The sequence below is a fragment of the Mycotypha africana genome (assembly GCF_025528875.1).
Source record: "Mycotypha africana strain NRRL 2978 chromosome Unknown BDF20scaffold_12, whole genome shotgun sequence".
Taxonomy (NCBI): Eukaryota; Fungi; Mucoromycota; class Mucoromycetes; order Mucorales; family Mycotyphaceae; genus Mycotypha; species Mycotypha africana.
Genome location: NW_026515736.1, coordinates 51,720 through 71,211, shown reverse-complemented (window position 1 = coordinate 71,211; position 19,492 = coordinate 51,720). Strand labels below are relative to the sequence as shown.

General features: G+C 38.3%; 9 protein-coding genes across 9 annotated transcripts; 4 read left to right on the top strand and 5 right to left on the bottom strand.

Moving 5' to 3' along the window:
- Nucleotides 1-73: 73 nt before the first annotated feature.
- On the bottom strand, nt 74-1,217 carry BDF20DRAFT_165875 (uncharacterized protein). The gene is made up of 4 exons (XM_053074837.1): nt 880-1,217; nt 706-823; nt 572-634; nt 74-480 (listed from the first exon to the last, which is right to left on the bottom strand). Exons 1-4 carry the CDS (start codon nt 943-945, stop codon nt 251-253), a joined length of 477 nt encoding a protein of 158 aa, XP_052931641.1. The 5' UTR covers nt 946-1,217; the 3' UTR covers nt 74-250.
- A 1,477-nt stretch (nt 1,218-2,694) lies between these two features.
- BDF20DRAFT_894881 (uncharacterized protein) lies at nt 2,695-3,371 on the top strand (the record flags this gene model as incomplete). The annotated part of the gene is made up of 2 exons (XM_053082424.1): nt 2,695-3,051; nt 3,150-3,371. One exon carries the CDS (start codon nt 2,695-2,697, stop codon nt 2,953-2,955), a length of 261 nt encoding a protein of 86 aa, XP_052931640.1. The 3' UTR covers nt 2,956-3,051; nt 3,150-3,371.
- A 2,135-nt stretch (nt 3,372-5,506) lies between these two features.
- On the bottom strand, nt 5,507-6,468 carry BDF20DRAFT_165730 (uncharacterized protein). Its single transcript, XM_053074836.1, has one exon. The coding sequence runs from the start codon at nt 6,227-6,229 to the stop codon at nt 5,669-5,671; it is 561 nt and encodes a 186-aa protein (XP_052931639.1). The 5' UTR covers nt 6,230-6,468; the 3' UTR covers nt 5,507-5,668.
- Nucleotides 6,469-6,708: 240 nt separating this feature from the next.
- On the bottom strand, nt 6,709-7,257 carry BDF20DRAFT_894880 (uncharacterized protein; the record flags this gene model as incomplete). The annotated part of the gene is made up of 1 exon (XM_053082423.1): nt 6,709-7,257. A coding segment is annotated over one exon (549 nt), but the record flags the coding sequence as incomplete, so codon positions are not given.
- An 881-nt stretch (nt 7,258-8,138) lies between these two features.
- Nucleotides 8,139-8,799, top strand: BDF20DRAFT_807215 (uncharacterized protein; the record flags this gene model as incomplete). Its single annotated transcript, XM_053076542.1, has 3 exons — nt 8,139-8,245; nt 8,319-8,382; nt 8,635-8,799. Coding segments are annotated over 3 exons (336 nt in total), but the record flags the coding sequence as incomplete, so codon positions are not given.
- Nucleotides 8,800-12,060: 3,261 nt separating this feature from the next.
- On the top strand, nt 12,061-13,678 carry BDF20DRAFT_894871 (uncharacterized protein). The gene is made up of 2 exons (XM_053082422.1): nt 12,061-12,716; nt 12,793-13,678. The coding sequence occupies exons 1-2, from the start codon at nt 12,191-12,193 to the stop codon at nt 13,200-13,202; spliced, it is 936 nt and encodes a 311-aa protein (XP_052931636.1). The 5' UTR covers nt 12,061-12,190; the 3' UTR covers nt 13,203-13,678.
- A 316-nt stretch (nt 13,679-13,994) lies between these two features.
- BDF20DRAFT_828279 (uncharacterized protein) lies at nt 13,995-15,128 on the top strand (the record flags this gene model as incomplete). Its single annotated transcript, XM_053078237.1, has 3 exons — nt 13,995-14,096; nt 14,171-14,259; nt 14,366-15,128. 3 exons carry the CDS (start codon nt 13,995-13,997, stop codon nt 15,126-15,128), a joined length of 954 nt encoding a protein of 317 aa, XP_052931635.1.
- A 67-nt stretch (nt 15,129-15,195) lies between these two features.
- BDF20DRAFT_894856 (histone-fold-containing protein) lies at nt 15,196-16,768 on the bottom strand. Its single transcript, XM_053082421.1, has 5 exons — nt 16,327-16,768; nt 16,235-16,249; nt 16,046-16,107; nt 15,639-15,945; nt 15,196-15,565 (listed from the first exon to the last, which is right to left on the bottom strand). Exons 1-5 carry the CDS (start codon nt 16,672-16,674, stop codon nt 15,356-15,358), a joined length of 942 nt encoding a protein of 313 aa, XP_052931634.1. The 5' UTR covers nt 16,675-16,768; the 3' UTR covers nt 15,196-15,355.
- Nucleotides 16,769-17,273: 505 nt separating this feature from the next.
- On the bottom strand, nt 17,274-19,195 carry BDF20DRAFT_894853 (pyridoxal phosphate-dependent transferase). The gene is made up of 3 exons (XM_053082420.1): nt 18,626-19,195; nt 18,248-18,548; nt 17,274-18,150 (listed from the first exon to the last, which is right to left on the bottom strand). Exons 1-3 carry the CDS (start codon nt 18,758-18,760, stop codon nt 17,432-17,434), a joined length of 1,155 nt encoding a protein of 384 aa, XP_052931633.1. The 5' UTR covers nt 18,761-19,195; the 3' UTR covers nt 17,274-17,431.
- Nucleotides 19,196-19,492: the final 297 nt, after the last annotated feature.

Genomic DNA, 19,492 nt, shown 5'->3' with positions numbered 1-19,492 from the left:
TACGCAAATCAATAAAGCGCGCTGAAAGCAACATTTGATTCCAACCTTTCTATGTTCTTTCTTTTCATCCACTCAAAAATATGCTCCGTTCTTGCTTGCAGAGGCATAATTGATGCAGCTGATCTCCTAGTCATAATGCTCGGTAGATTTTGGGCTGATTGCAAGTGAAGGACATAGTTTTGCAAGATGAAAACGAGGTAATCGAATGGGAAGTGGGTTTTTAGGGGTATATTGTATAGTTATTTTACTGTTACGGCTGACTATAACAACAATAGCAATAGAACCATTGGAGCAAAGCTGGAATGAAGTTCTTCTCTGCTTTGCGTGGTGCGTTTTCGAACGACATTGACTTGTCTTTCCATAAAAGGGGCAAGCCTTCCTGTTCTTCTTGGATTTCCCCAACAGAGTGCCAACTTGCTGTCTCGTCTGCACCTCGATCATCCTCATCCTCACTTGTGAGCGCAGTTCCGTCTACCATTGCTTGAAAAAAAAATAAAAAAAAAAAAATAAAGTTTTGGATCAGACACACAAATTCTTGCAAGAACTAATGAGTAAGACAGTTATTGTTTACCTGGGATAGGATTATATTTATACACGTTGTCTTTCTGTTTTTGTATTCTTTTCAGCTTTGATTCTATATGGAAGAAGAGCTCAAACATGTAGTCCATTGTGGAGCGCATTTTTTTGTCTGCTTTTACGGTTTACCTAATCTATTGATAACTTTGGCTTGTTCTTGTTTTTCTTCCGATGTCAACAGTTTCCATCTAGGAGCGATGCCGTCTTGCTGATTCTGCGATGGCCACCAAGAGGTTGAAATCGTAGCCTAGATGATTTTACTGTTTGGTACTGAAGAAATAGCAGTTAAATATACATTCCTACCTCTGCTGCTGCAGGTTGACAGAATGGATCTTTTGGATTCTGGGGAAACGCCGCTTTTGTATCCATTGTTAAGGCTGAAAAATGGGAAAGACCATAAGTTAAAAGAATTTTTCTCCCAATTTTTTATTACAAACAAATAAGCTGGCAGTAACAGTGAATATGGTAGAATGTGACAGTTTCCATTCAGTACATACGCACAACTAGACATATGTTGACCTAAACAGAGTATTAGAATCTACCTTTACTATTAAATCGGCTACGCCTATGTCTTCAAAATGTATAGCTAGCAACAAGGCTTCGCACTGTTGGTGATTTGCATCTAACTAATCAAGGCAACGTTTCTTTAAAAAATATAAAAGGTTATTTTCCTAATGATAATTATAACGAAACACTGTTCCGTTTATAAGCAGTCTGCTTTGCAAAGCTAAATTCAAAGAAGAGAAACGAGTTCAAGGCGCAGACACATCAGCATCTTCAATCAATCGCACAGTATCTTGATTAGTATAGCAGATAACTTATAAGCTTCTTACGGGTTTCCGTAAAATGTGTTGAGCTTGTAACTGCGATCCCAATCCATGAACTTCAGTACATCGCCTACCTTAGGCTTAATTTAATAAATTTGTTGACGTTTTGATTTGTCTGATCCAATCTGCTTGTTCCGCTCTTCCCATCTGAAATCCAACCTCCTAGTCTGTATCACAATTGCACTACAATGCTTAGGTTCCCCAATTAGCGTGTACGGAAGATTCAATTTGGAGTAACGGAATTCTTCAAATGGCAGGCCATTGATGTCAAATTTGCACAACATAAGCAACGTATCATATTATTCTTGTATTTAAAACGGTCAAGGAACAATTCTGTCGGAAGATGGTCAAAAAGCAATGGAGCCTATAGCAGAAAGGGGCAGGAATTTGCGCTGAAGAATTTTAAGTGATTAAGACCATGTGAAAGCGCAACCTAAACTGATCGTATATGCCTGAACGATGAGAGCTTGAATGTAAATATGGAGGAGATTGAGAAAAGAGTTCAGATGCAGTTGGCTCAGGGCAAGCGTTAAACGTTTACTTTGATAGTCATATTTTGTGAGACGCTTTTCTGATATCCTATTGTATATAGAAGAGGATGGAGAAAGTTCTGTATCAACGGCATGAGAAACCGCCCAAGCTCAGGAAAATAACCTGACCAGTTCCACGCATCGAAAAAGACCCACCGCATACAGCCGTGTGTCTTCCCTTCTTCATACTGGAACCAAGTCAGATCGAAGTAAAGCGCAGAATTACGCTAAATAAGTATGCGGTAAACTATCAATAGTGTCACCTATAATCCAAGAAAAAAGCATATACAATCGTCAGAGGGTCCAAAGCTCATCTTTCAAATATCGCGTAACCTACCTGCATTCATAGCAATCCCGTGTAATTACTGGGCCGAACACTGTTATATTATTGATAATGATACAATCAAAGAGGACATTAAACAACCTTCACTTCATCCATTGTTGGCAATTGGAGTTTTCTTTTGTAAACAAAAACTTCTTTGATGTCCATGGAACATAAAGACGATACAACAATACAAACATTTTACAGAATTGCCAAAGAGCAGATGGAGGAAGAAAAGGTAGTAAAACCCATCGCATCGGCTATGGCTGACGTTTGTAATCAAACAAACACGCAATTACAAAAATTAGTAAAAGTAATAGGGGCTATGCCAGATAGTCTTCTTAGAAAACGCGCACTTGCCTATGCAGACAACGGAATCTTGTATACGGATACTTGTAGACGTAAATATTTTAAAAAAGACGCTTCATGTGTGTCACCGATGCCAGCACCTTTGGAATTACCTGAAGCAACGATACAGCAAGTCGATGAAACCGAGATCAACCATAACAACACTGATGGTATTTTGCCTGAAACTGGTATTCCAAAAAGCGATATGGATTATGCTCTTCAATTCAATCAGTCGGTAGAAATAATGAATTGGAAAGAATGTTATGAAAATGGGAAGAAGGATGGATATTTCAGCACTTATACCGCACCAGCAAGTTTAAAGAGAGCGTTTTATAAAAAAAAAAAAGCCTAATGAGGAATAATAGTTGAGAGGGCAAACCAACCAAAAGAAGTTTATGTCAGTTTATATCAAAAATACAGTGAGTTTGCCAAAGAAAACCTCAGTACGGCAATTGACAGTGACGAAGAGCTTAATTTTTCTTTCCTGTCTTACAGCATTTTAGTCTTAATTGGTACCCCCAAAATTGTTTTTTAAGATAGTATATATTTTTCCTTTGAAATGAGTATGATATTTTTTCAATAAAGAGGGTGCTAGTAAGTTTGTTGATGAGCAACGAGAGGAATTAACCGCCTTAGTTGAAGAGTAGTCATTACGCTTGAAAAAGTTGACAAATATTACCGAAAAATATTAAGAATCAGGAGGTTCAAATTAAGACAACTCCTGCCGACACTATTACGGAAGAGATCACGTCGCAGAAGGAACGAAACGAATATAATGTTTATATCAACGAAGATCGTGGATGTTATTTTTTTTATACAAGAAAAACTTATAAAGCCAAAGGATCTTTGCTGACTAGAAAATAAAATAGCCGAGTTTATGAAGGAGGAGTGCAGTCTTAGCATCAGAGCCGTTGACAAGCAATCTCTTGCCAGAAACGATGATAAACTCTTTCTCGTTGAGTGGGCTGAGAAATGAATTGATGAAGGAGTTGAATATCTTGACATTGTGTATTCGTTGATGAGTTAGAATTCGACATTAATATGCCCCGAAGCCGTGGTTGATCTGCACTTGGCGAAAAAGCAGTTACTATGATATTGCTTATTCAAAATTGATAACTGTTATAAGTCGATGACTATTAACTTTGGTGGGTTTTTTTTTGGGTTCTTCGGATGAAATGGAAAGAATATTCACTTTATAAGGTCTGATGGGAATTATTATATCTGAGGACGCATATGCTAGCCACTAATTTCAGGTTCAAATGCTTGATGTGTGATTAGTAAACTTAGGCCTATATCTTGTTATATGTTGCGCATAACCTATATGAGATGCAATATAGAAAGATAGACCGTGGTAGATAGTATTCTCTACCTGGTTGTACGTACTCGAGTATTGCAGTTATTATCTCACCAAACACGTCACAAACATTCTTTTTCTGTGACAGAACTTGAGCCGGATTTAAGGTCTTGCTGGCAAAAGCTATCGGTCTACCTGTTTGTACCAGCACCGCGCCCATGGCGAATTGGCTAGCATCACAATGAATTTCATAGGGGAGGTTGGCATTTGGATAAGCTAACTTGGGTAAGGATGTCAGGATACTCTTTAACTTCTTGAAAGTCTTCTCGCACTCTTTCGACCAATGCCATGGAGTGTCTTTTCTGAGTAATCGATAGAGTGGTGCCGCCGTAGAAGAGAGGTTTGCTATGAATCGATGGTAAAAGTTACAGAGGCCAAGGAATTGCTGAAGTTCTCTAAGGTCTGTAGGAGTGGGGAAGTGCCGAATAGGATATGCCCGATTAGGGTTGGAGTGTATGCCTGTACCAGAAACCAAGAATCCAAGGAACGTGACTTCAAGCTTTAAGAATTGGCATTTGTCAAGGCTCAGTTTTGGATTCCAATGGTGTAAGATGCGCAACACTTTAGTAACATGTGTGATATGGTCTTTTCAGATTGACTATGAATTAGAATATCGTCCAAGTAGATGATGGTGAATGGAAACACTTCTTTCATGATACAGTGCATGAACCTTGCAAACGTTGGTGGCGCATTGCATAGCCCGAAAGGCAAAACGTTGTATTCATACAGTCCATTCCTGGTCTTGAAAGCCGTCTTGTATTTATCAGTTTCATATATAGGTATTTGCCAGTAAGCAGACTTCAGGTCTATCAATGTGAACAATATGGACCCGGATAATCTATCCAAAAGGTCCTCCATCCTTTCTAGCGGGAACTTATCTTTTCTGGCCACACTGTTGAATCGTTTGAAATTGTTGCAGAATCGATAATCACCGCTTTTTTTTTGGATTACCACAGGAGGTGCGCACCACGGAGAGTTACTTGGTCTTATGACACCACGTTCGAGCATCTTGTTTACTGCCGAATCAACCACCTCATTTTCCTTGATAGCAATCGCCGTCCTCGAGCAGCAATTGGTTGCGTATCCCCCGTATCGATACGATGGTATACCGGAGCATTGGTAACCGTCTGGGTTTCGCTATCATTGTATAAATTAGGGTGAAGTAGCAGTATATGTTTTATCTAAGGATGGATCCCATGCAGCGGACCCAATTGTTCGTTCAGCGTTTGGATTTTCAAGGCGACCCTATCTCCGCCAGTAGTAATAGAGGGGTTTTTTGAGTTCACCACCGAGTTGTTAATACTGTAACCACTTCTATATGCTTTTCTATTCAGCAATTGCTTGTGTACAGGGTCAATGAGAACACCTTGCTTCATTAACCAGTCCATTCCAAGGATGATTGAAACATTTTGAGCAGGAGTCACTCAGAAGACATGAGAAAGGTAATTTGTAGTTTGGATAGAGCAAGAGAGGATACACGTTTGATCAGAATATCCTGTCGAGTTATTGCCGTAGCAGATACGTATTTTAGGTGCTTTAGCCATAGGCAACCGGAGCTTTTCAACCTCTGCAGCACATATTGTAGATATTTCCGCGCCTGTATCAATTAAAACCTTAACTTGCATACTGCCGTCCATGTGATAGGTAGGAATTTGGGCAATCAAAGAGATATTGTAAGTGTTTTCACGACTTCCTATCACCGTAGGTATGGTTAAATCATCAATTTGAGCTTCTTGCTTATTAATAGGAGGGAGACTATAAAGCTTATAAAAGATATTATCAGTGAGGTTGAACCCATCATCCTCTGTTTGTTGCGAAACAATATGGTCCTCATTAGGTTCGGAGTATTGCCGCTTCTCGGCGAGGCAATCGCCTGGGCATTACTTCGATGGTTCCAATTTTTGTTAGTAGGTCTCTTTGTCTGTATCTTCATTTCTTCTTGAGCTTTGTTGAGATAATAGCATTCTCGCGTCCAGTGGCTATTCCGGTTACAGAGATCAAATTTCTTGTAGTTGGCCTTCTTATAATTGCCATATGATCTCCCGTACTTTTGAGCATTGACATCTATGTCCATAGGTTCGGTAGGAAATGTGGCTAGGGCGGGGGCCGGAGGAGGAGCCGATGGTTTAAGGAATGGTGCGGGTAACTTATTGTAAGTCATATTGCGCTCTATCTCAGTAGCAAAGTTAATGGCAGCTTGTATGCTTGTGGGCTTCATTGACACGACTGATTTTGCCAAGTCAGGATTAATGGCCTTGTAAAAGTAGTTCATTTGAAGCTAGAAGTTGTCTTTTGTCACAGTGGTAATGAGTAAAAGTAAACAAGGACCGAAAGTTGTCATCGGTTCGCTATTTTGCTTTAGGCTATCCAAAGTATTGATTGCTTTGGCCATTTCATCCTCGGATGAACCAAAGAAGGTTTGGAACTGGGAGCGGATGGTTTGGATAGACTTTTTGTCAGTATCCGTAAGAGTTTTCCACCAGTCATTGGCATTTCCTTGCATGGCCATCATGAATTCACTTATGCGTTCCTGTTCGTCATAATGATAATAGATCACCAGTTTATCAAAGTGCGTAAGCCAATTATGAGCGATAGAGCCACATGGCCTCCAAAAAAGGGAGGGGTTGGGTGCTTGCTATGGCGTTTTCTTGGTATTGAATCCATTTGGCCAGTGTTGATATTAAAGTCTGCTCTGGGTGTCGTAGTAGTAACTTGGCTCATCGCGATTTCGGATACAGTATCCCACTGTACTTAAGAGTGTTGTAAAGGCGAGGTATACATATCGCCATCATCAGTAGTAGACGAGTGAGCTGATTGAGGTCGAGTATTTGCTTTTGCTTGCAAATCAGAGGAGTGGTGGAAAGCTCTTTGAAGTTCCTGTTTCAGTGTTGCTAACTCTGACAAGTACTGTTTCTCCTTGGCTTGGATGTGAGTTAATTGAACGTCAAGTAGGGTATTTTTTGCTTTCTCTTCATGTATCTGTAGCTGGAGGTGATGTTTGGTTTGGCTGAGAGTTTGCTGGTGCTGATATGTGGCGTCAGTGAGTTGCTGTTCTAGGTGGCGTATTTGCTCTGGAAGATCATCTATGGTTTGTCTTAACGTGGTGGTTTGTTCTTTGTAAGTTTCTTCAAGGTATTTGGTCTTTTTGTCATTTTCTGTTGTCAAATCCTTGGACTGTTGGTCATTTAATTGTTTTATGATGGCTTCGTGTTCTTGTACTTGTTTACGAGCTGTTTCCATAAAATTTTCCATGCTTTGTTGATATAATTGGTTTTGGGCGGTTTTCCACTGTTCATGTTGCTGGTGCAGTTGTTGAATGTAATTTTCATAAAACAATTATATCTGTGCTTTTTGCTAAGAGACTTCGGCATTTTGTGGCCGTTGTCCTATTTGTATCTAATGAGCAATGGCTTCCAACCGGAAAGGATGGTTTGCTTCATTATGATTGTTGTCACTGTTTGGATTCATTATGGAATATTTTTTAGCTTCTCCACCAATGTAAGAGTGGAAGAAAGGTGGGACAATGTCTGACTTTTATTAGTTAATGGGGAAGGTGATACTTATACTGTTACATCATTGTTAGAAGAAAGGGGTGATCATAGCCAAATGTTCCTTGTGTATCAGAAAATACGTGCTCAGGGATAACATTGTGGATCACTGATGAAGAAGTGCTATTATAAGTATCGATACAGCTGTTGAAATTGAATAAATGAAATAAAGAATAAACGAGAAAATATGTAATATTTATTCATTAATTCAATACTGAGTTGACATGTTGAGAGCTCTCAGCCGTTTATACCCAGTAGATGGGAAGGCAACACTGTTTTAGTTACGGCGAGTCCTTTAACACGGCATTGATCTATATCTACTTGATTTACTAACATACAAAATAACGTTTTTTGACTCCATTCACTGCTTCAGATTACGTTGAATACAATATAAAGTTGGATCTATTTCTAGTGAATTGGCAAAATCATAATAGTACAAGGTACCCTTCAATTGATAAAACGGTAGTAAGAATCAAATTACATTTTACAAATTCTAAAAAAGGCACTCACATACAAACACCGATCCAAATTTCTTCATAAACCTTACTTTCGGCAGTTCCCTTTTCTTGTATCTTTTTTTCCATTACTCCACACAATTATTTTTTTTATAACAAAAAGTCTTTCAGCCCGCATATGGATAAAATTTTAATTGATTATGACAAAAATCTAGAAGAGCTAGAACGTCAAAGAGAAAAGTTAGAAATTGTAATGCAAGTGATGGGTCAAGAATGGGAAGTAAGGTACATTATCACGCAGATCCATTCCTGTTGCCAACAATAAGAAATTGACTAAGCTTCAATTAACACAAAATAGCGGGGCCGGCATTGGTTGGTTAGGACAGATAGATCCAGTTGTAAATACAAGTATAGAGGACACAGTTTCACCTGCAACAAAAGAAGCACAAGCCAGTGACAGTACTGACTCTACAGTAACCACAGCAAACGATACGGCTGCTGTTCCTGAATCAACAAATGAAGCCACGGCGGCGATAGCAGCTTCAGCATCTGTAGCAGCTTCTCCTGTGGCAGACGTTGTTGGGACACTAACGACCACTGACATTACATCCATTATACCTACTGTGGCAGAAATGATACCCGAATCCCCATCATCATTATCGTCAGCTACTAAGCGACCTCTATTTTCTAAAATGTTGGCAGCACAAGCGAGCCCTTCACCTGAATACCTTCAGTCATTATTAAATGTGAATGAAGCTCTGCTGGCTCAGAGTCTTGCTAATAATGATGAGCATTCTAGTACCCCGATGCCGTCTCCCATTGATAAGAAAAACGATAACGCAAGTAGCTGCAATGATGATAGTACTATCATTACTAGTACTAATGCTGCTGCTGCTGCTGCTACTACTGCCACCACTACATTTGATTGTATTCATTTTGATACTTCGCCAAGAGTCAAAATAAGCCCATCCTTAATCACACCATCAAAAGAGGACGATGATACACCGAATGATGAATCTATTAACAATACTCCTCTTGATTATCAGGGGATTATAAACCCTGCTACTGAGAAAGTTATCTCGCCACTTGCAGCAGAAGATAAGCCTTTCATGACTTTCACAACTACTAACACTACTACGACTGCTACATCTATCAAATCTGCAACAAAAAAGCGACATTCATACCATTATAGATGATATTTGGATTTCCTTAATTACGCCCTTTTAAAGCACGATAGGCTTATATAAAATTGCTTCGCAAATTAAATTTTCAGAACTGATCTATCATTTAAATTATCATAGCAATTGCTAACTGATCAGATCGATTTTTATATCGAATCGATCTATTAAATCGACAAATGTTCATTAATTTATTCTTCTTCTGAACTCACAAATTATTATCCTTTTGCCTTCTGTAATAAGAATTCTGCAGTAGTAAGCTCTTTCTTTTCGCTACTTGAAAAAAATCTCGTATAGACTTGCTTGCTTAAAGCCATGTTAATCTGCCGCTTTATGATAAGATATCATTTTCGTTGTTGCCCGCTACACGCCCTTTGAAGCAGGCAGGCTTGATAAACAATATAGAAATAAGCTTCTTCCCATTTATGAACGCGTGATTTTTACTAAGAAAGAGAATTAAGGTACATTCATAGGTACCACAAGATCGGTTTTTTCCGGTTATTGAAAACAAATAGAACAAAAGCAGAGATGGTCCATTCAGATTTCGTTAAAAAAGCTTCGAATATCTTCCATATTGATATTGGTAAAGAAAATAAAGCAATCGAAATCGAGAAAGATTGTTCATCAAGCTTCTATTGAAAACGCAATCACATCCCAAACATACACATGCATATAGTGATTAAATTGATAATCCCCGAATTTGCTGCTGGTGCTCATCCACTGAAGGTCAATCACTTGCTCTTGTTTTCTTCTTCATGTTTCACAACCACCACCCCATCCTCTCTCAACTTGATTCCCTGTATGTGATTCATTATCATAAGAAAATACTGCAGGATGGTTTTAAAAAAAGCCAAGAGATGACTGGAAGTATAAACCTAATTCTTATTCGTCTTAAAAGGATTTTCAAATAGAGCAAAAAAAGTTAAAACAGTTTAGATACTATTGGTTAGTGCATGTTATTGCTTTAAAGCTTAAATGTAACCTGGCTTTCTACCTTTGTGACAGATATTCAATCCTTATTTGTCTGCATAATGAAATATCGATTTGTTCCCTTTCCCTGTCATCCTAATTTCTAAAAGAGTATCGCAGGAGTTGAAATTGTAGGTTAGTTCTCCTTCACAGTCAGAGAACTCAATCATACAAGCAAATATTGATTTTGATTTTTATATGTATCAAAGCAAGTTACAGGGAAGAGGCGAGTGGTTCCTTATACTCCTGTGTTTGACCATAGTATCCTAATATCTTCAAACGACGTAATTGATACAATCAGTTCTTCATCGCAAAGTTTATCTTTTAAAGAACCAAGAAGGCGTAAGTACGAAGATCATTCTTTCTGTCTGGAACTAAGGTTATAGTTAATAGCAACCTTAAAGGGGGCGGGGAGGCCTGTATCCTATCAACACAGATATTGCGGCGTTTGGAAAATGCTCGATTCTCATTTAAAACGTTGTGCTCAGTCTACAAAAATTTTAAAAACAGATGCAGTTCCTCAAAACTTCTATAGTATACGATGAAAAACTTAGTTGCTAGAAACGATGGCAAGTTCTTATAAACAAAAATTTCAATATCGCATACCCTTACAAACAACTGTTCAAGGGGGAATGAGAGGTTTTCTCAATGTACAGTAGTTTTATTGATATATTACTCATCCTGTTATTCTCGAATATACATAAAGGCTTGTGCTAATTGTTAATACAATGATAGGAGGACGTGGCGCTTATTTGAATTGACTTTATAACGTAATATACACTCAACTTATTGCTATTACCAGTAGCTTATTAGAGAACTTGTGTCGACAGGTAGAATGGTCATCCTCCCTTCACTAAATGCACTGGCAGACATATGGAGAGGTGTAATGTTTTCCTGGATAAAAGTTAAGAATAGCTCGACCCAAGCCCCTAGTACCTGACTCGTTCTGCAAAACTCAAACCCCTCGTCATTTTTTCTCTTTTATGATAATATAAACAAATCTAAAAGCAAACGTCGCTCACTATCTATTGTAATGAAAAGATCACGAAGTTTCGTTTCCGTTTTTGAGGAGTGAATAGAGATAGTAAGTTCGTTAGGAAGCCATCCCTGCACTTAAAACGTATATTTGCGTAGTAATTAGATCGTACATTACAACAGTGATATATTGATATATACATATCGAAAGTTTTTTAAAGCAGCGCTGCATGTGCAAACAGGGCTCATGACAGATACCGTTTTGTTCCAAGAAATATTCATTGCTGTAGCATTATATTCGAAGGTTTTCTGTTTGGTTCTTTCTTGCATGCGTGTATGTGTCAACATATGAGCTGTATAATCGCATCTCAATCTGTTCTGCAATATTATCTCTTGAGGGAAAGACTCTAAGAACACATGGCAGTGCTTACGGCCTCAAATGGCACATGAACCCTGTCAATTGGCGTTCTACAACTTCAATTAACTTTGTCTATTTAGAAAAAAAACCCGCACACTGTAGTAAGCTGATACAGCTTTAGCAATTAAAAGCCTTGACAAGTAGTTGAACCGGACTTAGCACAATAGGCCAACCGGATGACAACGCGCCAACATAATGAAACTAAACGATCATATCAAGATTGCCTCTTCAAAAACCTCTGTTAACTAAGAATTGACGCAAACAAATAGAGTCGTCGTTAAAATCTTAGACACGTTGCTTACTTAGAATGATGATCTTTAAAAGACGGTAAAAATGCCCTGTACTGCATTTAATGGTAAATTTTACTTGAGGCCCCTGTTATGGTAAATGCCCACGTAAATTAAATCTGACAATGTATTGTGCATACCATCTCTTTTCTTATCGAGACAAAGAATAAGCTGCTGCCTTATTCGCTTTTGGGTGATAGCATAATCCATCCCAACGTATAATTACATACATCCTCTAGTGTTAAAATAAAGATGGGTGAAAATCTTCTTTGCACGGAATTTCAATTTCTAATTTCCAAGCAAACCTGCTTTTTTCGAATGGGCAAGTGAGAAAAAAAAAAGAAAGCAAAAATATGTTTTGATCGATCATTTGAACCTTTAACGGATCATTCGTTCCAACAACATGAGTAAAGCAGAAAAAGCTCCTTCTGTAAAGTCTTCAAAGACTTTCACTAGCAGAATCAATAAAGTAGATGATGTAAAGTTGAAAAAGGGGATTAAAAAAGACATGGCTGGTCAAAAAACGGAAGGACTTGAAGAAAAGAAATTGACTCAAGGACAAAAGTTGTTGAAGGCCATGACAGCACAAAAAGCAGCTAAGCAAGCTCTTATGAAAGGAGTGGAGAAGACACATGTAACATTTGACGAAGAAGGCAATGAGGCGAATGTTGAGAAGGTCGTTCAAAAATCATTGAAGAAACCTACCAATACAGCATCGAAAAATGATAAATCAGCAACGGATAAAAAGGCAACACCTACAAAGAAACGGAAAGCAGAGGCAATGAAGGATGCTGTTCAGGAAAAAACTGGCGATGAGAATGACGACGAATTGAAGAAAAAGCAACCAAAAAAGCCTAAAAAATCAAAGAAGGAAAAGAAGGAACAAAAGCAAGCAGAAGAAACAGAAAAGAAGGAATCCAAACAGGAAGGTAAGTGATCATGAAAACTGATCAGAGCAATCCTTATATTACTAGCTAAAGTATACAATTCCTGCGCCTGATATAGAGGCACTTGCGTATGTGCGCCTGTTCGTTCAAAACCGTGCTTCTTGGAAATTTAAAAAGATGTTACAGATTTGGTTATTGCAACATTTGTACACGATTCCTGAAAGCGAATTTGATAATGTATTGATATATCTTAAAGATATCCAAGGCTCAGCACGTGAGAACACCAAGAAGGAAGCAGAGGGCATTATTTCTGCGACCTTGAAGGATGAGAACCCAACAACAGCTTCTCAGAATAATGGTTACGACGATAATGATGATGATGACTTTGATGCAGAGAAACTACTAGCCGCAGTAGGTGGCTCAGGAGGGCACCAAGCGCAACCACAGCAACAGCAATTATATGAAGTAAATGAGGACGACAGCGATAAAATTAAACGAGCAAAACTGATTTTCAAATCACTTTCATAATAAAAGTGTGAACAAAATGTCAAGTTTGTTCATTATGAAAAGCTTTAGTGTATTTACTTTTTGTGAAGGCCAATGAAGAGCTTTTTTTATGTTATCGCTTTCTATTCATGCTAGTGGTTACACTTCGATCGGGAATTATATGAAAGATATTGAACCTAGTGGCAGCGCAATAATCTTTTCGTCACAGATTTGGAAGCACCAGTTTGACTGGTCCTCTACTTGCAGTTTAAGGCTATTCCACCAAATAAACTTACTATTTAGATAGAAATTGTTTGGTTCGTACCTGAAGCATTCATTATCAAGGAACGGAACAAGCAAATGACGATAGCATAAGTTTCCGATAGACAATGATGTTAAAGTCTAGTAAAAGCAGCGGAACCCATTCGTTTTGAAGTAGGGAATGCAGTTTGTTTTAATATAGAGAGAATATTTCAAATAATTAGACTTCTGCTCACATTTGGTTTTTTCTTTTTTTTTTTTCTTTTCTTTGGTCTGATATACAGTTACAAGCTGCTGGAAAAGTGATATTATACATAAAATTTCATTGATAAAAGAAATAGTACCGATGATGTCAATGAAATTGAGAATGCTATCGGTTCTTACAGGTTCGTTGGAAAAGACACATTTATGTCGATAAGAATTTATCAACACATTTTTTCCGATTCAATACAATAGCGATTTCCATGCTTACATATGTCAGAAATACCTACGCTCTTGATGAAGGTTAACCCATAATTATATCTATGTATGAAAAAAAGCCGTAGACTGACACTTTTATCAATAGCACCTACTATGACTTTGCCAGTTTGGACGACGACAGACGTTCACGATCTTAATGCTCCTGTTCCACAAGCAACTGCTTGTCGTGGGCCAGGACAGATTGCCCTGACTTATGTAGGTCAAAATACTCGTAACATTACGACACTCACCGATGAGTAACTCGATATGGTATACCATCTCTTATGTAGGGCGAGGGTCCTACTGACGTCACAGCCAAAGTATTAAATGCACTAAAAGCTACTCAAGCTAAAGCTAACTTTTTCGTAAACACATCTTGGTAAGAGTACCTATTTTTTTGCTTTTCATGTTCGAGCCATCTCTCTTATCTTTGAGTTTTTGTTTTCGCGATCTTATTATTTCGCCTCCTTACTCTATTGCTATAGGTTGACCACACAGCAATATGCTATGATATTACAACGCGCCTATAATGATGGACACCTCATTGGCATGACTTATCGTCCACCCAAAGATACTTCAGAAGGACTCACTGATGAGGAGATCCAAATTGATGTGCTAAATAGTGCTCAAGCTATTGAAGATGTCATAGGCGTTGCGCCAAAATACATTCGACTTCACTATGTGCAACCGGAAGACATCCGTCTTGAACACATCTTATACGATCTGGGTTATACTATCATAGGTTATAACCTCGACGTGATGGACTATAACAACACGAAAAACAATCCCAATGCAATTACCAATTATTATAAGGAAACTTTTGCGAAACAAATGGATACTTACGACACTAAAAGTTCCTATATCTCTATTCAGTCCGATATTCCTGAAACTGGCTCATCGGAAGCTGTAAACGATGTAATAAAAGCAATTGACGATGCTGGATATACGATGGTGCGACTAGATGGTTGCTTGATTGATAACTACCCTTATAAGGAGCATGCTGGGTCGCTTAAGTTTGTCAATGATAAGCATTCTTGGGGACAGCCGATGTATAAGTCTGGTCAACAGGTTATACGAGAGAGTACCAATACTACCTTCGGCGTCAGTAGTGTGAGTAGAAATGATACGGAAGCCAACAAAGCAAACATAGCGAAGAAGGTGATGACGAGTGATAGTGATGCTCCTCAAATAAACTTGTATACTGCTGGAGGAATGATTCTCTTACAAGGCTTAATTCATCTCTTGTAGTTATGGTACGATTCCACTTTCTTTTTCTCTTGCCCCCCGATATGTATGTCATCTCATTTTTCACTTTGTTTCTTTTTACTCAAAAAAAAACCGTAGAAAATGGCATAGACAGGGTTTTAATTATCGTTATTAGATAATTTATATATAGATACATGTATTAATTATAAGTAAATAACATTAGCAAGTAATAAAATTAGATATTTATCCATTCATCGTAATGTTTGTCTTTAATTGAGAGACTCTGGTTTGGGCTTGGCGTCATTATCGTATTTGATCTGTTGTTGAGTCGTGTCATAATCAGATTGCTCGTATTTGGGCTGGTCGTACTTTATTTGCTGCTGCTGCTGAGGCTGTTGAGGCTGATCATATTTGAGCTGTTGTTGTTGCTGCTGAGCAATTAACATTTGATATTGTTGTTGTACTGGATCATTGGTCAGCTATAAATCAGTTACTGCATTAGAGCTACATCATTAGGTTGAAGTTTTTATTTTTATTTTATTTTTTTTTTACCTGCGATAATGACTGGTAATAGGCTTGGGGTTCAGTGCTAGGATTAGCATATTGAGACGGTTGTTGATAATAGGCTGCCGCTGCCGCTGCCGCTGCCGCTGCCGCATTATTAGGATTGTGTTGCGCAGCATAAGCAGCAGCATTTTGATCGTACATAGTGTGGCTTCCAGGTGCATTGGTTGTTGTTTTTGAGGCTTCGTCTCTTGGCACAATATCAATTAAAAAATCACACATATCTGTTTTCGATACCGCTGTAGCAATATCGGATCTTTGTAATGTTCGTCTTTTGTTTTCTTCAGCATGTACCCTGTTATGACACGGAATATTGCCCCATTGTCATTTTTGGGCATGTTAAATAACCAGTTATATCAAACTCAATTTGGTTTAATTTTTTTTTTTTTGTTTACCATGCTCTTTTTGTCAATTCTGTGATAAAGATTTCGCATCCTTTAGCAAATAAGATTGGGGCCTATTGATCAATTGCTGTTTTGTAAGCCAATGATATCAAAAAATAATGCGTCCTTTTTTTTTTTTTTGACAGGTGGGATTCGATTTTTTCGTTTTTGACATAAAAAAAACGTTTGCTTCATCCTTACCTCTGCGCTAATCATCTACAAAGTGAACGAAACGTACAGTGATGAGGACAGATACTCTCACACTTGACCTCCATTTTTTTTTATCCAATTACCTTCACGTCTTGATCTGTTTTCATGACCTTTTTAATTCGGGCTAATGGAAGCGGGTGGTTTTTGAAATCAGAGTTAAATGCATCAGCAGCTTGCATTTGTTCCAACCAAAATTTGCCTAGGTCAAATACAGGTTGCCCAGTACTAGCAGCAGTAGATGAAACAACTGGACCAGTGACGCTAGCTAAATGTTGATGATATGCCTGTGCATTTGGCATATGGTGTTGCTGTGTAGGTGGTGGCGGGGGTAGTTGTTGTTGAGGAAGCGGAGGTTGAACATTATGATGTGGATGGTGTTGTTGTTGTTGCTGTGTGCTGTATGGCTGTTCATGTGGCTGTTGTCCGGTCATTATTTATCTTACGAGTCAAAGCGTCCTCTAGAGGTTCTGTTCAGAATGAAGGAAAAGTCGAATTTTATTCGTTGGTGCTAGGCTTTTTTTTTTTTCTCTTTTTACATGAAAAAGAAACAATTTGCAGGAATGACTCTCCGCTTAAATGACGTCGAATTTGTCAAAGACGGTCACTCTTGCTTTTTTGTTTGATTGGATCAGAGCACAGCACTTCAAATGGCCTCTGGCTAGTTCCATCACGTAATCATCCATATTGAAACGGATGAAAAATTTTATGATCAAGAGCATGGTTTTATTCAATTTCGAAAAACTGTTTTAAATTCAATATTGGAAACAAAAGGTTCCCCAATGACGCTACCAGACGGTGGCCAGACACTAAGCATTGGAATTTCATGTGCTTCCCCCGCTTTTTTTTTCAATATAATGTCTTTCATTTTCTTATCCAGAACTATGATCCCGAAGACGTTCCATTTCAAATATATACAGACAACCTTCCATACAGTGAACTGGATCGATACTAACATCGTGTACATAGGTACTTATAGCAATCCAAGCGTATAGACTGAGCAGACATTGGGGAAGATTGGGGATTTATTACCATGAACGGATAAATACAATGTTAAATGTCGGAAAGATGATAATACGAAATGATGAAACATAATGATAAGGAAAAAAAAATTAGAACGATATGATACATTAAGAAAAAAAAGAAAAAAAAGAAACTGATCTCGGATGAATGAACCCTTTCTCTTAATCCTTAAACAGTTGTTGAAGGATAAGCAGATTCAGCAGTTTGTTGTAAAGTATCGACTGCAGTGTTTTCCAAAGGTGGAGGAACAAAACCAGACTTCTGCTTGGCATGTACTAAATCAGATGCCACCTGCATGAAATCTTCGATGGCTTCTGGAGTAATTTGATAATGAAGCACAATACGAGCTGTTGTACCAGGGCTACTGAAAATCTTGATGTTCTTCCTCTTGAGTGCTTCGCTTAAGTCGGATATAACAAGACCGGTACGTGATGTATCAATGAAAATCATATTGGTATCGACGGGTAACAAAATTTGCACACCGAGAGATTCCAGATGGTGAGCGAGTTTTTTAGCAAGTACATGTGTATCACGCAAGGTAGGAACAACGTTGTTGATGCAATGACGAGCTGCTACGGCCAACATGCCGACCTGTCTCCAACCTCCTCCCATTAATTTACGAATGTGACGAGCACGTGTGATAAGCTCTTTACTACCGACCAACATACTACCAACAGGTGCACCAACACCTTTCGATAAACAAATAGATATGGTATCGAAATATTGACCGTACTCATGCAAAGGAGTTTTCGTCTCTTCGCTCGCATTCCATAAACGGGCACCGTCCATATGCATTTTAATATTATTAGCGCGGGCTACATCATGAATCTTTTTAATCTCGTCGATGGGCATGATCGTTCCATTTAAGGTATTTTCGAGCGATATGACTTTTAAGGGGCAGTACAATGAGTTGGTTAGTGATAAAACAATCAAAAAAAAAAAAAGCGACATAAATGAGAAACATAAAACCAGTGTGTTACTCACCTTTGGTAATAGCACCACACAAAGTATCTTTATTGATACGGCCTTCTACTTCTTGAGCCGTCATATAGTTGCCCTTGGCAAATACAGGCACGACATTGGCTTGAGAGTGGTAAGCAATACCACCGCATTCATAGTTAAAGACGTGAGAGCGTGAATCGCACAGAACAGAATGAGGAGGTTGGAATAATAGACAACGAAGACCGAGTTGATTTGAAAGTGTACCACTTGTACAGAATAAAGCAGCTTCATGACCAAGAAGCTGAGCTACATAATTTTCAAGTTCCTTCACATCGTTGTCGGTCTAGATAGAGAGAAAATTGACAATAAGTACTTGGATAGTAGAATATCAATGAGTGGCTTTAAACCATTTGAAATTACCTGGTAAACATCATCTCCACGAGTGGCGGCCTTCATGATATCGAACATTTCATCAGTGGGGATTGTAGCAGTATCACTTGTCATATCGTAGATGAAAGGCGCATCATTAATGCGATCAGTGCTTAAAGGAGACATCTTGCTTGATTTACTGTAAAAATGGGATGAAGACAAGGCAAGCAAGAAAAGAAGAAAGAAGAAAGATAGAAGAAGGACAAAATTCAGGTCGAAATGAAAAAAAAAGAAGCCTTTCCCTTCCGTTTCTGATTCCAGGTATTTAAACGACGGGATTTCTTTGAACAGGTTTCTGATGGAAAGGAAAACTGAAAAACAATTAAAAAAAAAAACCCCAAGAAAAGCATTTGCGATTGGTTTTTGCTACGAGACCATTTTGTGAAAAAAAATTTTTTACAGACTAAATAGAAAAAAGGGCCCTTATTTTAGCGTTTTTCTCGTTAAAGATAGACTGTATGTTATTTTAAAGCGCTTGTATACACCTTGGATCTATTTGTGTTTGGAGTTCATTGTTCCCACGGCATTGAGCTACCTTTACGGCGGTTTGCCCGTGCGTCCGCAGTTAAGATCTTTTTTTTTTTTTTTTTTTTTTTTTTTTTTGTTAAACTGCCTCTTATGGTAAATTTAAGCTTTTTTTTTTTCCACGGGGGATCGTACTCAACTGTGAAGCACGGCAGAATCTCTTTCAGGATTTTACCGTGCAAACCGTTGGATCAAGAAATTCTGCAAAGCGTATCATAACTCTGATCTTTGAAAAAAGTATATAAACCAACAATGCTTTCCATAAAAACTTGATGCACTCAAAATCTTTCGTTGCAATGTCTCACATGTAGCCGTTAAAGTGGGGCTGCCAAG

Bases quoted from the DNA above. Each gene is read 5' to 3' on its own strand.
- BDF20DRAFT_165730 (XM_053074836.1), bottom strand. From the start codon at position 6,229: ATGAACTACTTTTACAAGGCCATTAATCCTGACTTGGCAAAATCAGTC.
- BDF20DRAFT_894871 (XM_053082422.1), top strand. From the start codon at position 12,191: ATGAGTAAAGCAGAAAAAGCTCCTTCTGTAAAGTCTTCAAAGACTTTC. The intron at 12,717-12,792 runs GTAAGTGATCAT...CGCCTGATATAG, and splicing joins GAAGGAATCCAAACAGGAAG to AGGCACTTGCGTATGTGCGC.
- BDF20DRAFT_894856 (XM_053082421.1), bottom strand. From the start codon at position 16,674: ATGACCGGACAACAGCCACATGAACAGCCATACAGCACACAGCAACAA. The intron at 15,946-16,045 runs GTAAACAAAAAA...GTGTCATAACAG, and splicing joins GAATTGACAAAAAGAGCATG to GGTACATGCTGAAGAAAACA. The intron at 15,566-15,638 runs GTAAAAAAAAAA...ACTGATTTATAG, and splicing joins ATTACCAGTCATTATCGCAG to CTGACCAATGATCCAGTACA.
- BDF20DRAFT_165875 (XM_053074837.1), bottom strand. From the start codon at position 945: ATGGATACAAAAGCGGCGTTTCCCCAGAATCCAAAAGATCCATTCTGT. The intron at 635-705 runs GTAAACCGTAAA...TCTTCCATATAG, and splicing joins CAAAGTTATCAATAGATTAG to AATCAAAGCTGAAAAGAATA. The intron at 481-571 runs GTAAACAATAAC...TTTTTTTTCAAG, and splicing joins TAAATATAATCCTATCCCAG to CAATGGTAGACGGAACTGCG.
- BDF20DRAFT_894853 (XM_053082420.1), bottom strand. From the start codon at position 18,760: ATGTCTCCTTTAAGCACTGATCGCATTAATGATGCGCCTTTCATCTAC. The intron at 18,549-18,625 runs GTAATTTCAAAT...CTCTCTATCTAG, and splicing joins GTGGAGATGATGTTTACCAG to ACCGACAACGATGTGAAGGA. The intron at 18,151-18,247 runs GTGAGTAACACA...GCCCCTTAAAAG, and splicing joins GTGTGGTGCTATTACCAAAG to TCATATCGCTCGAAAATACC.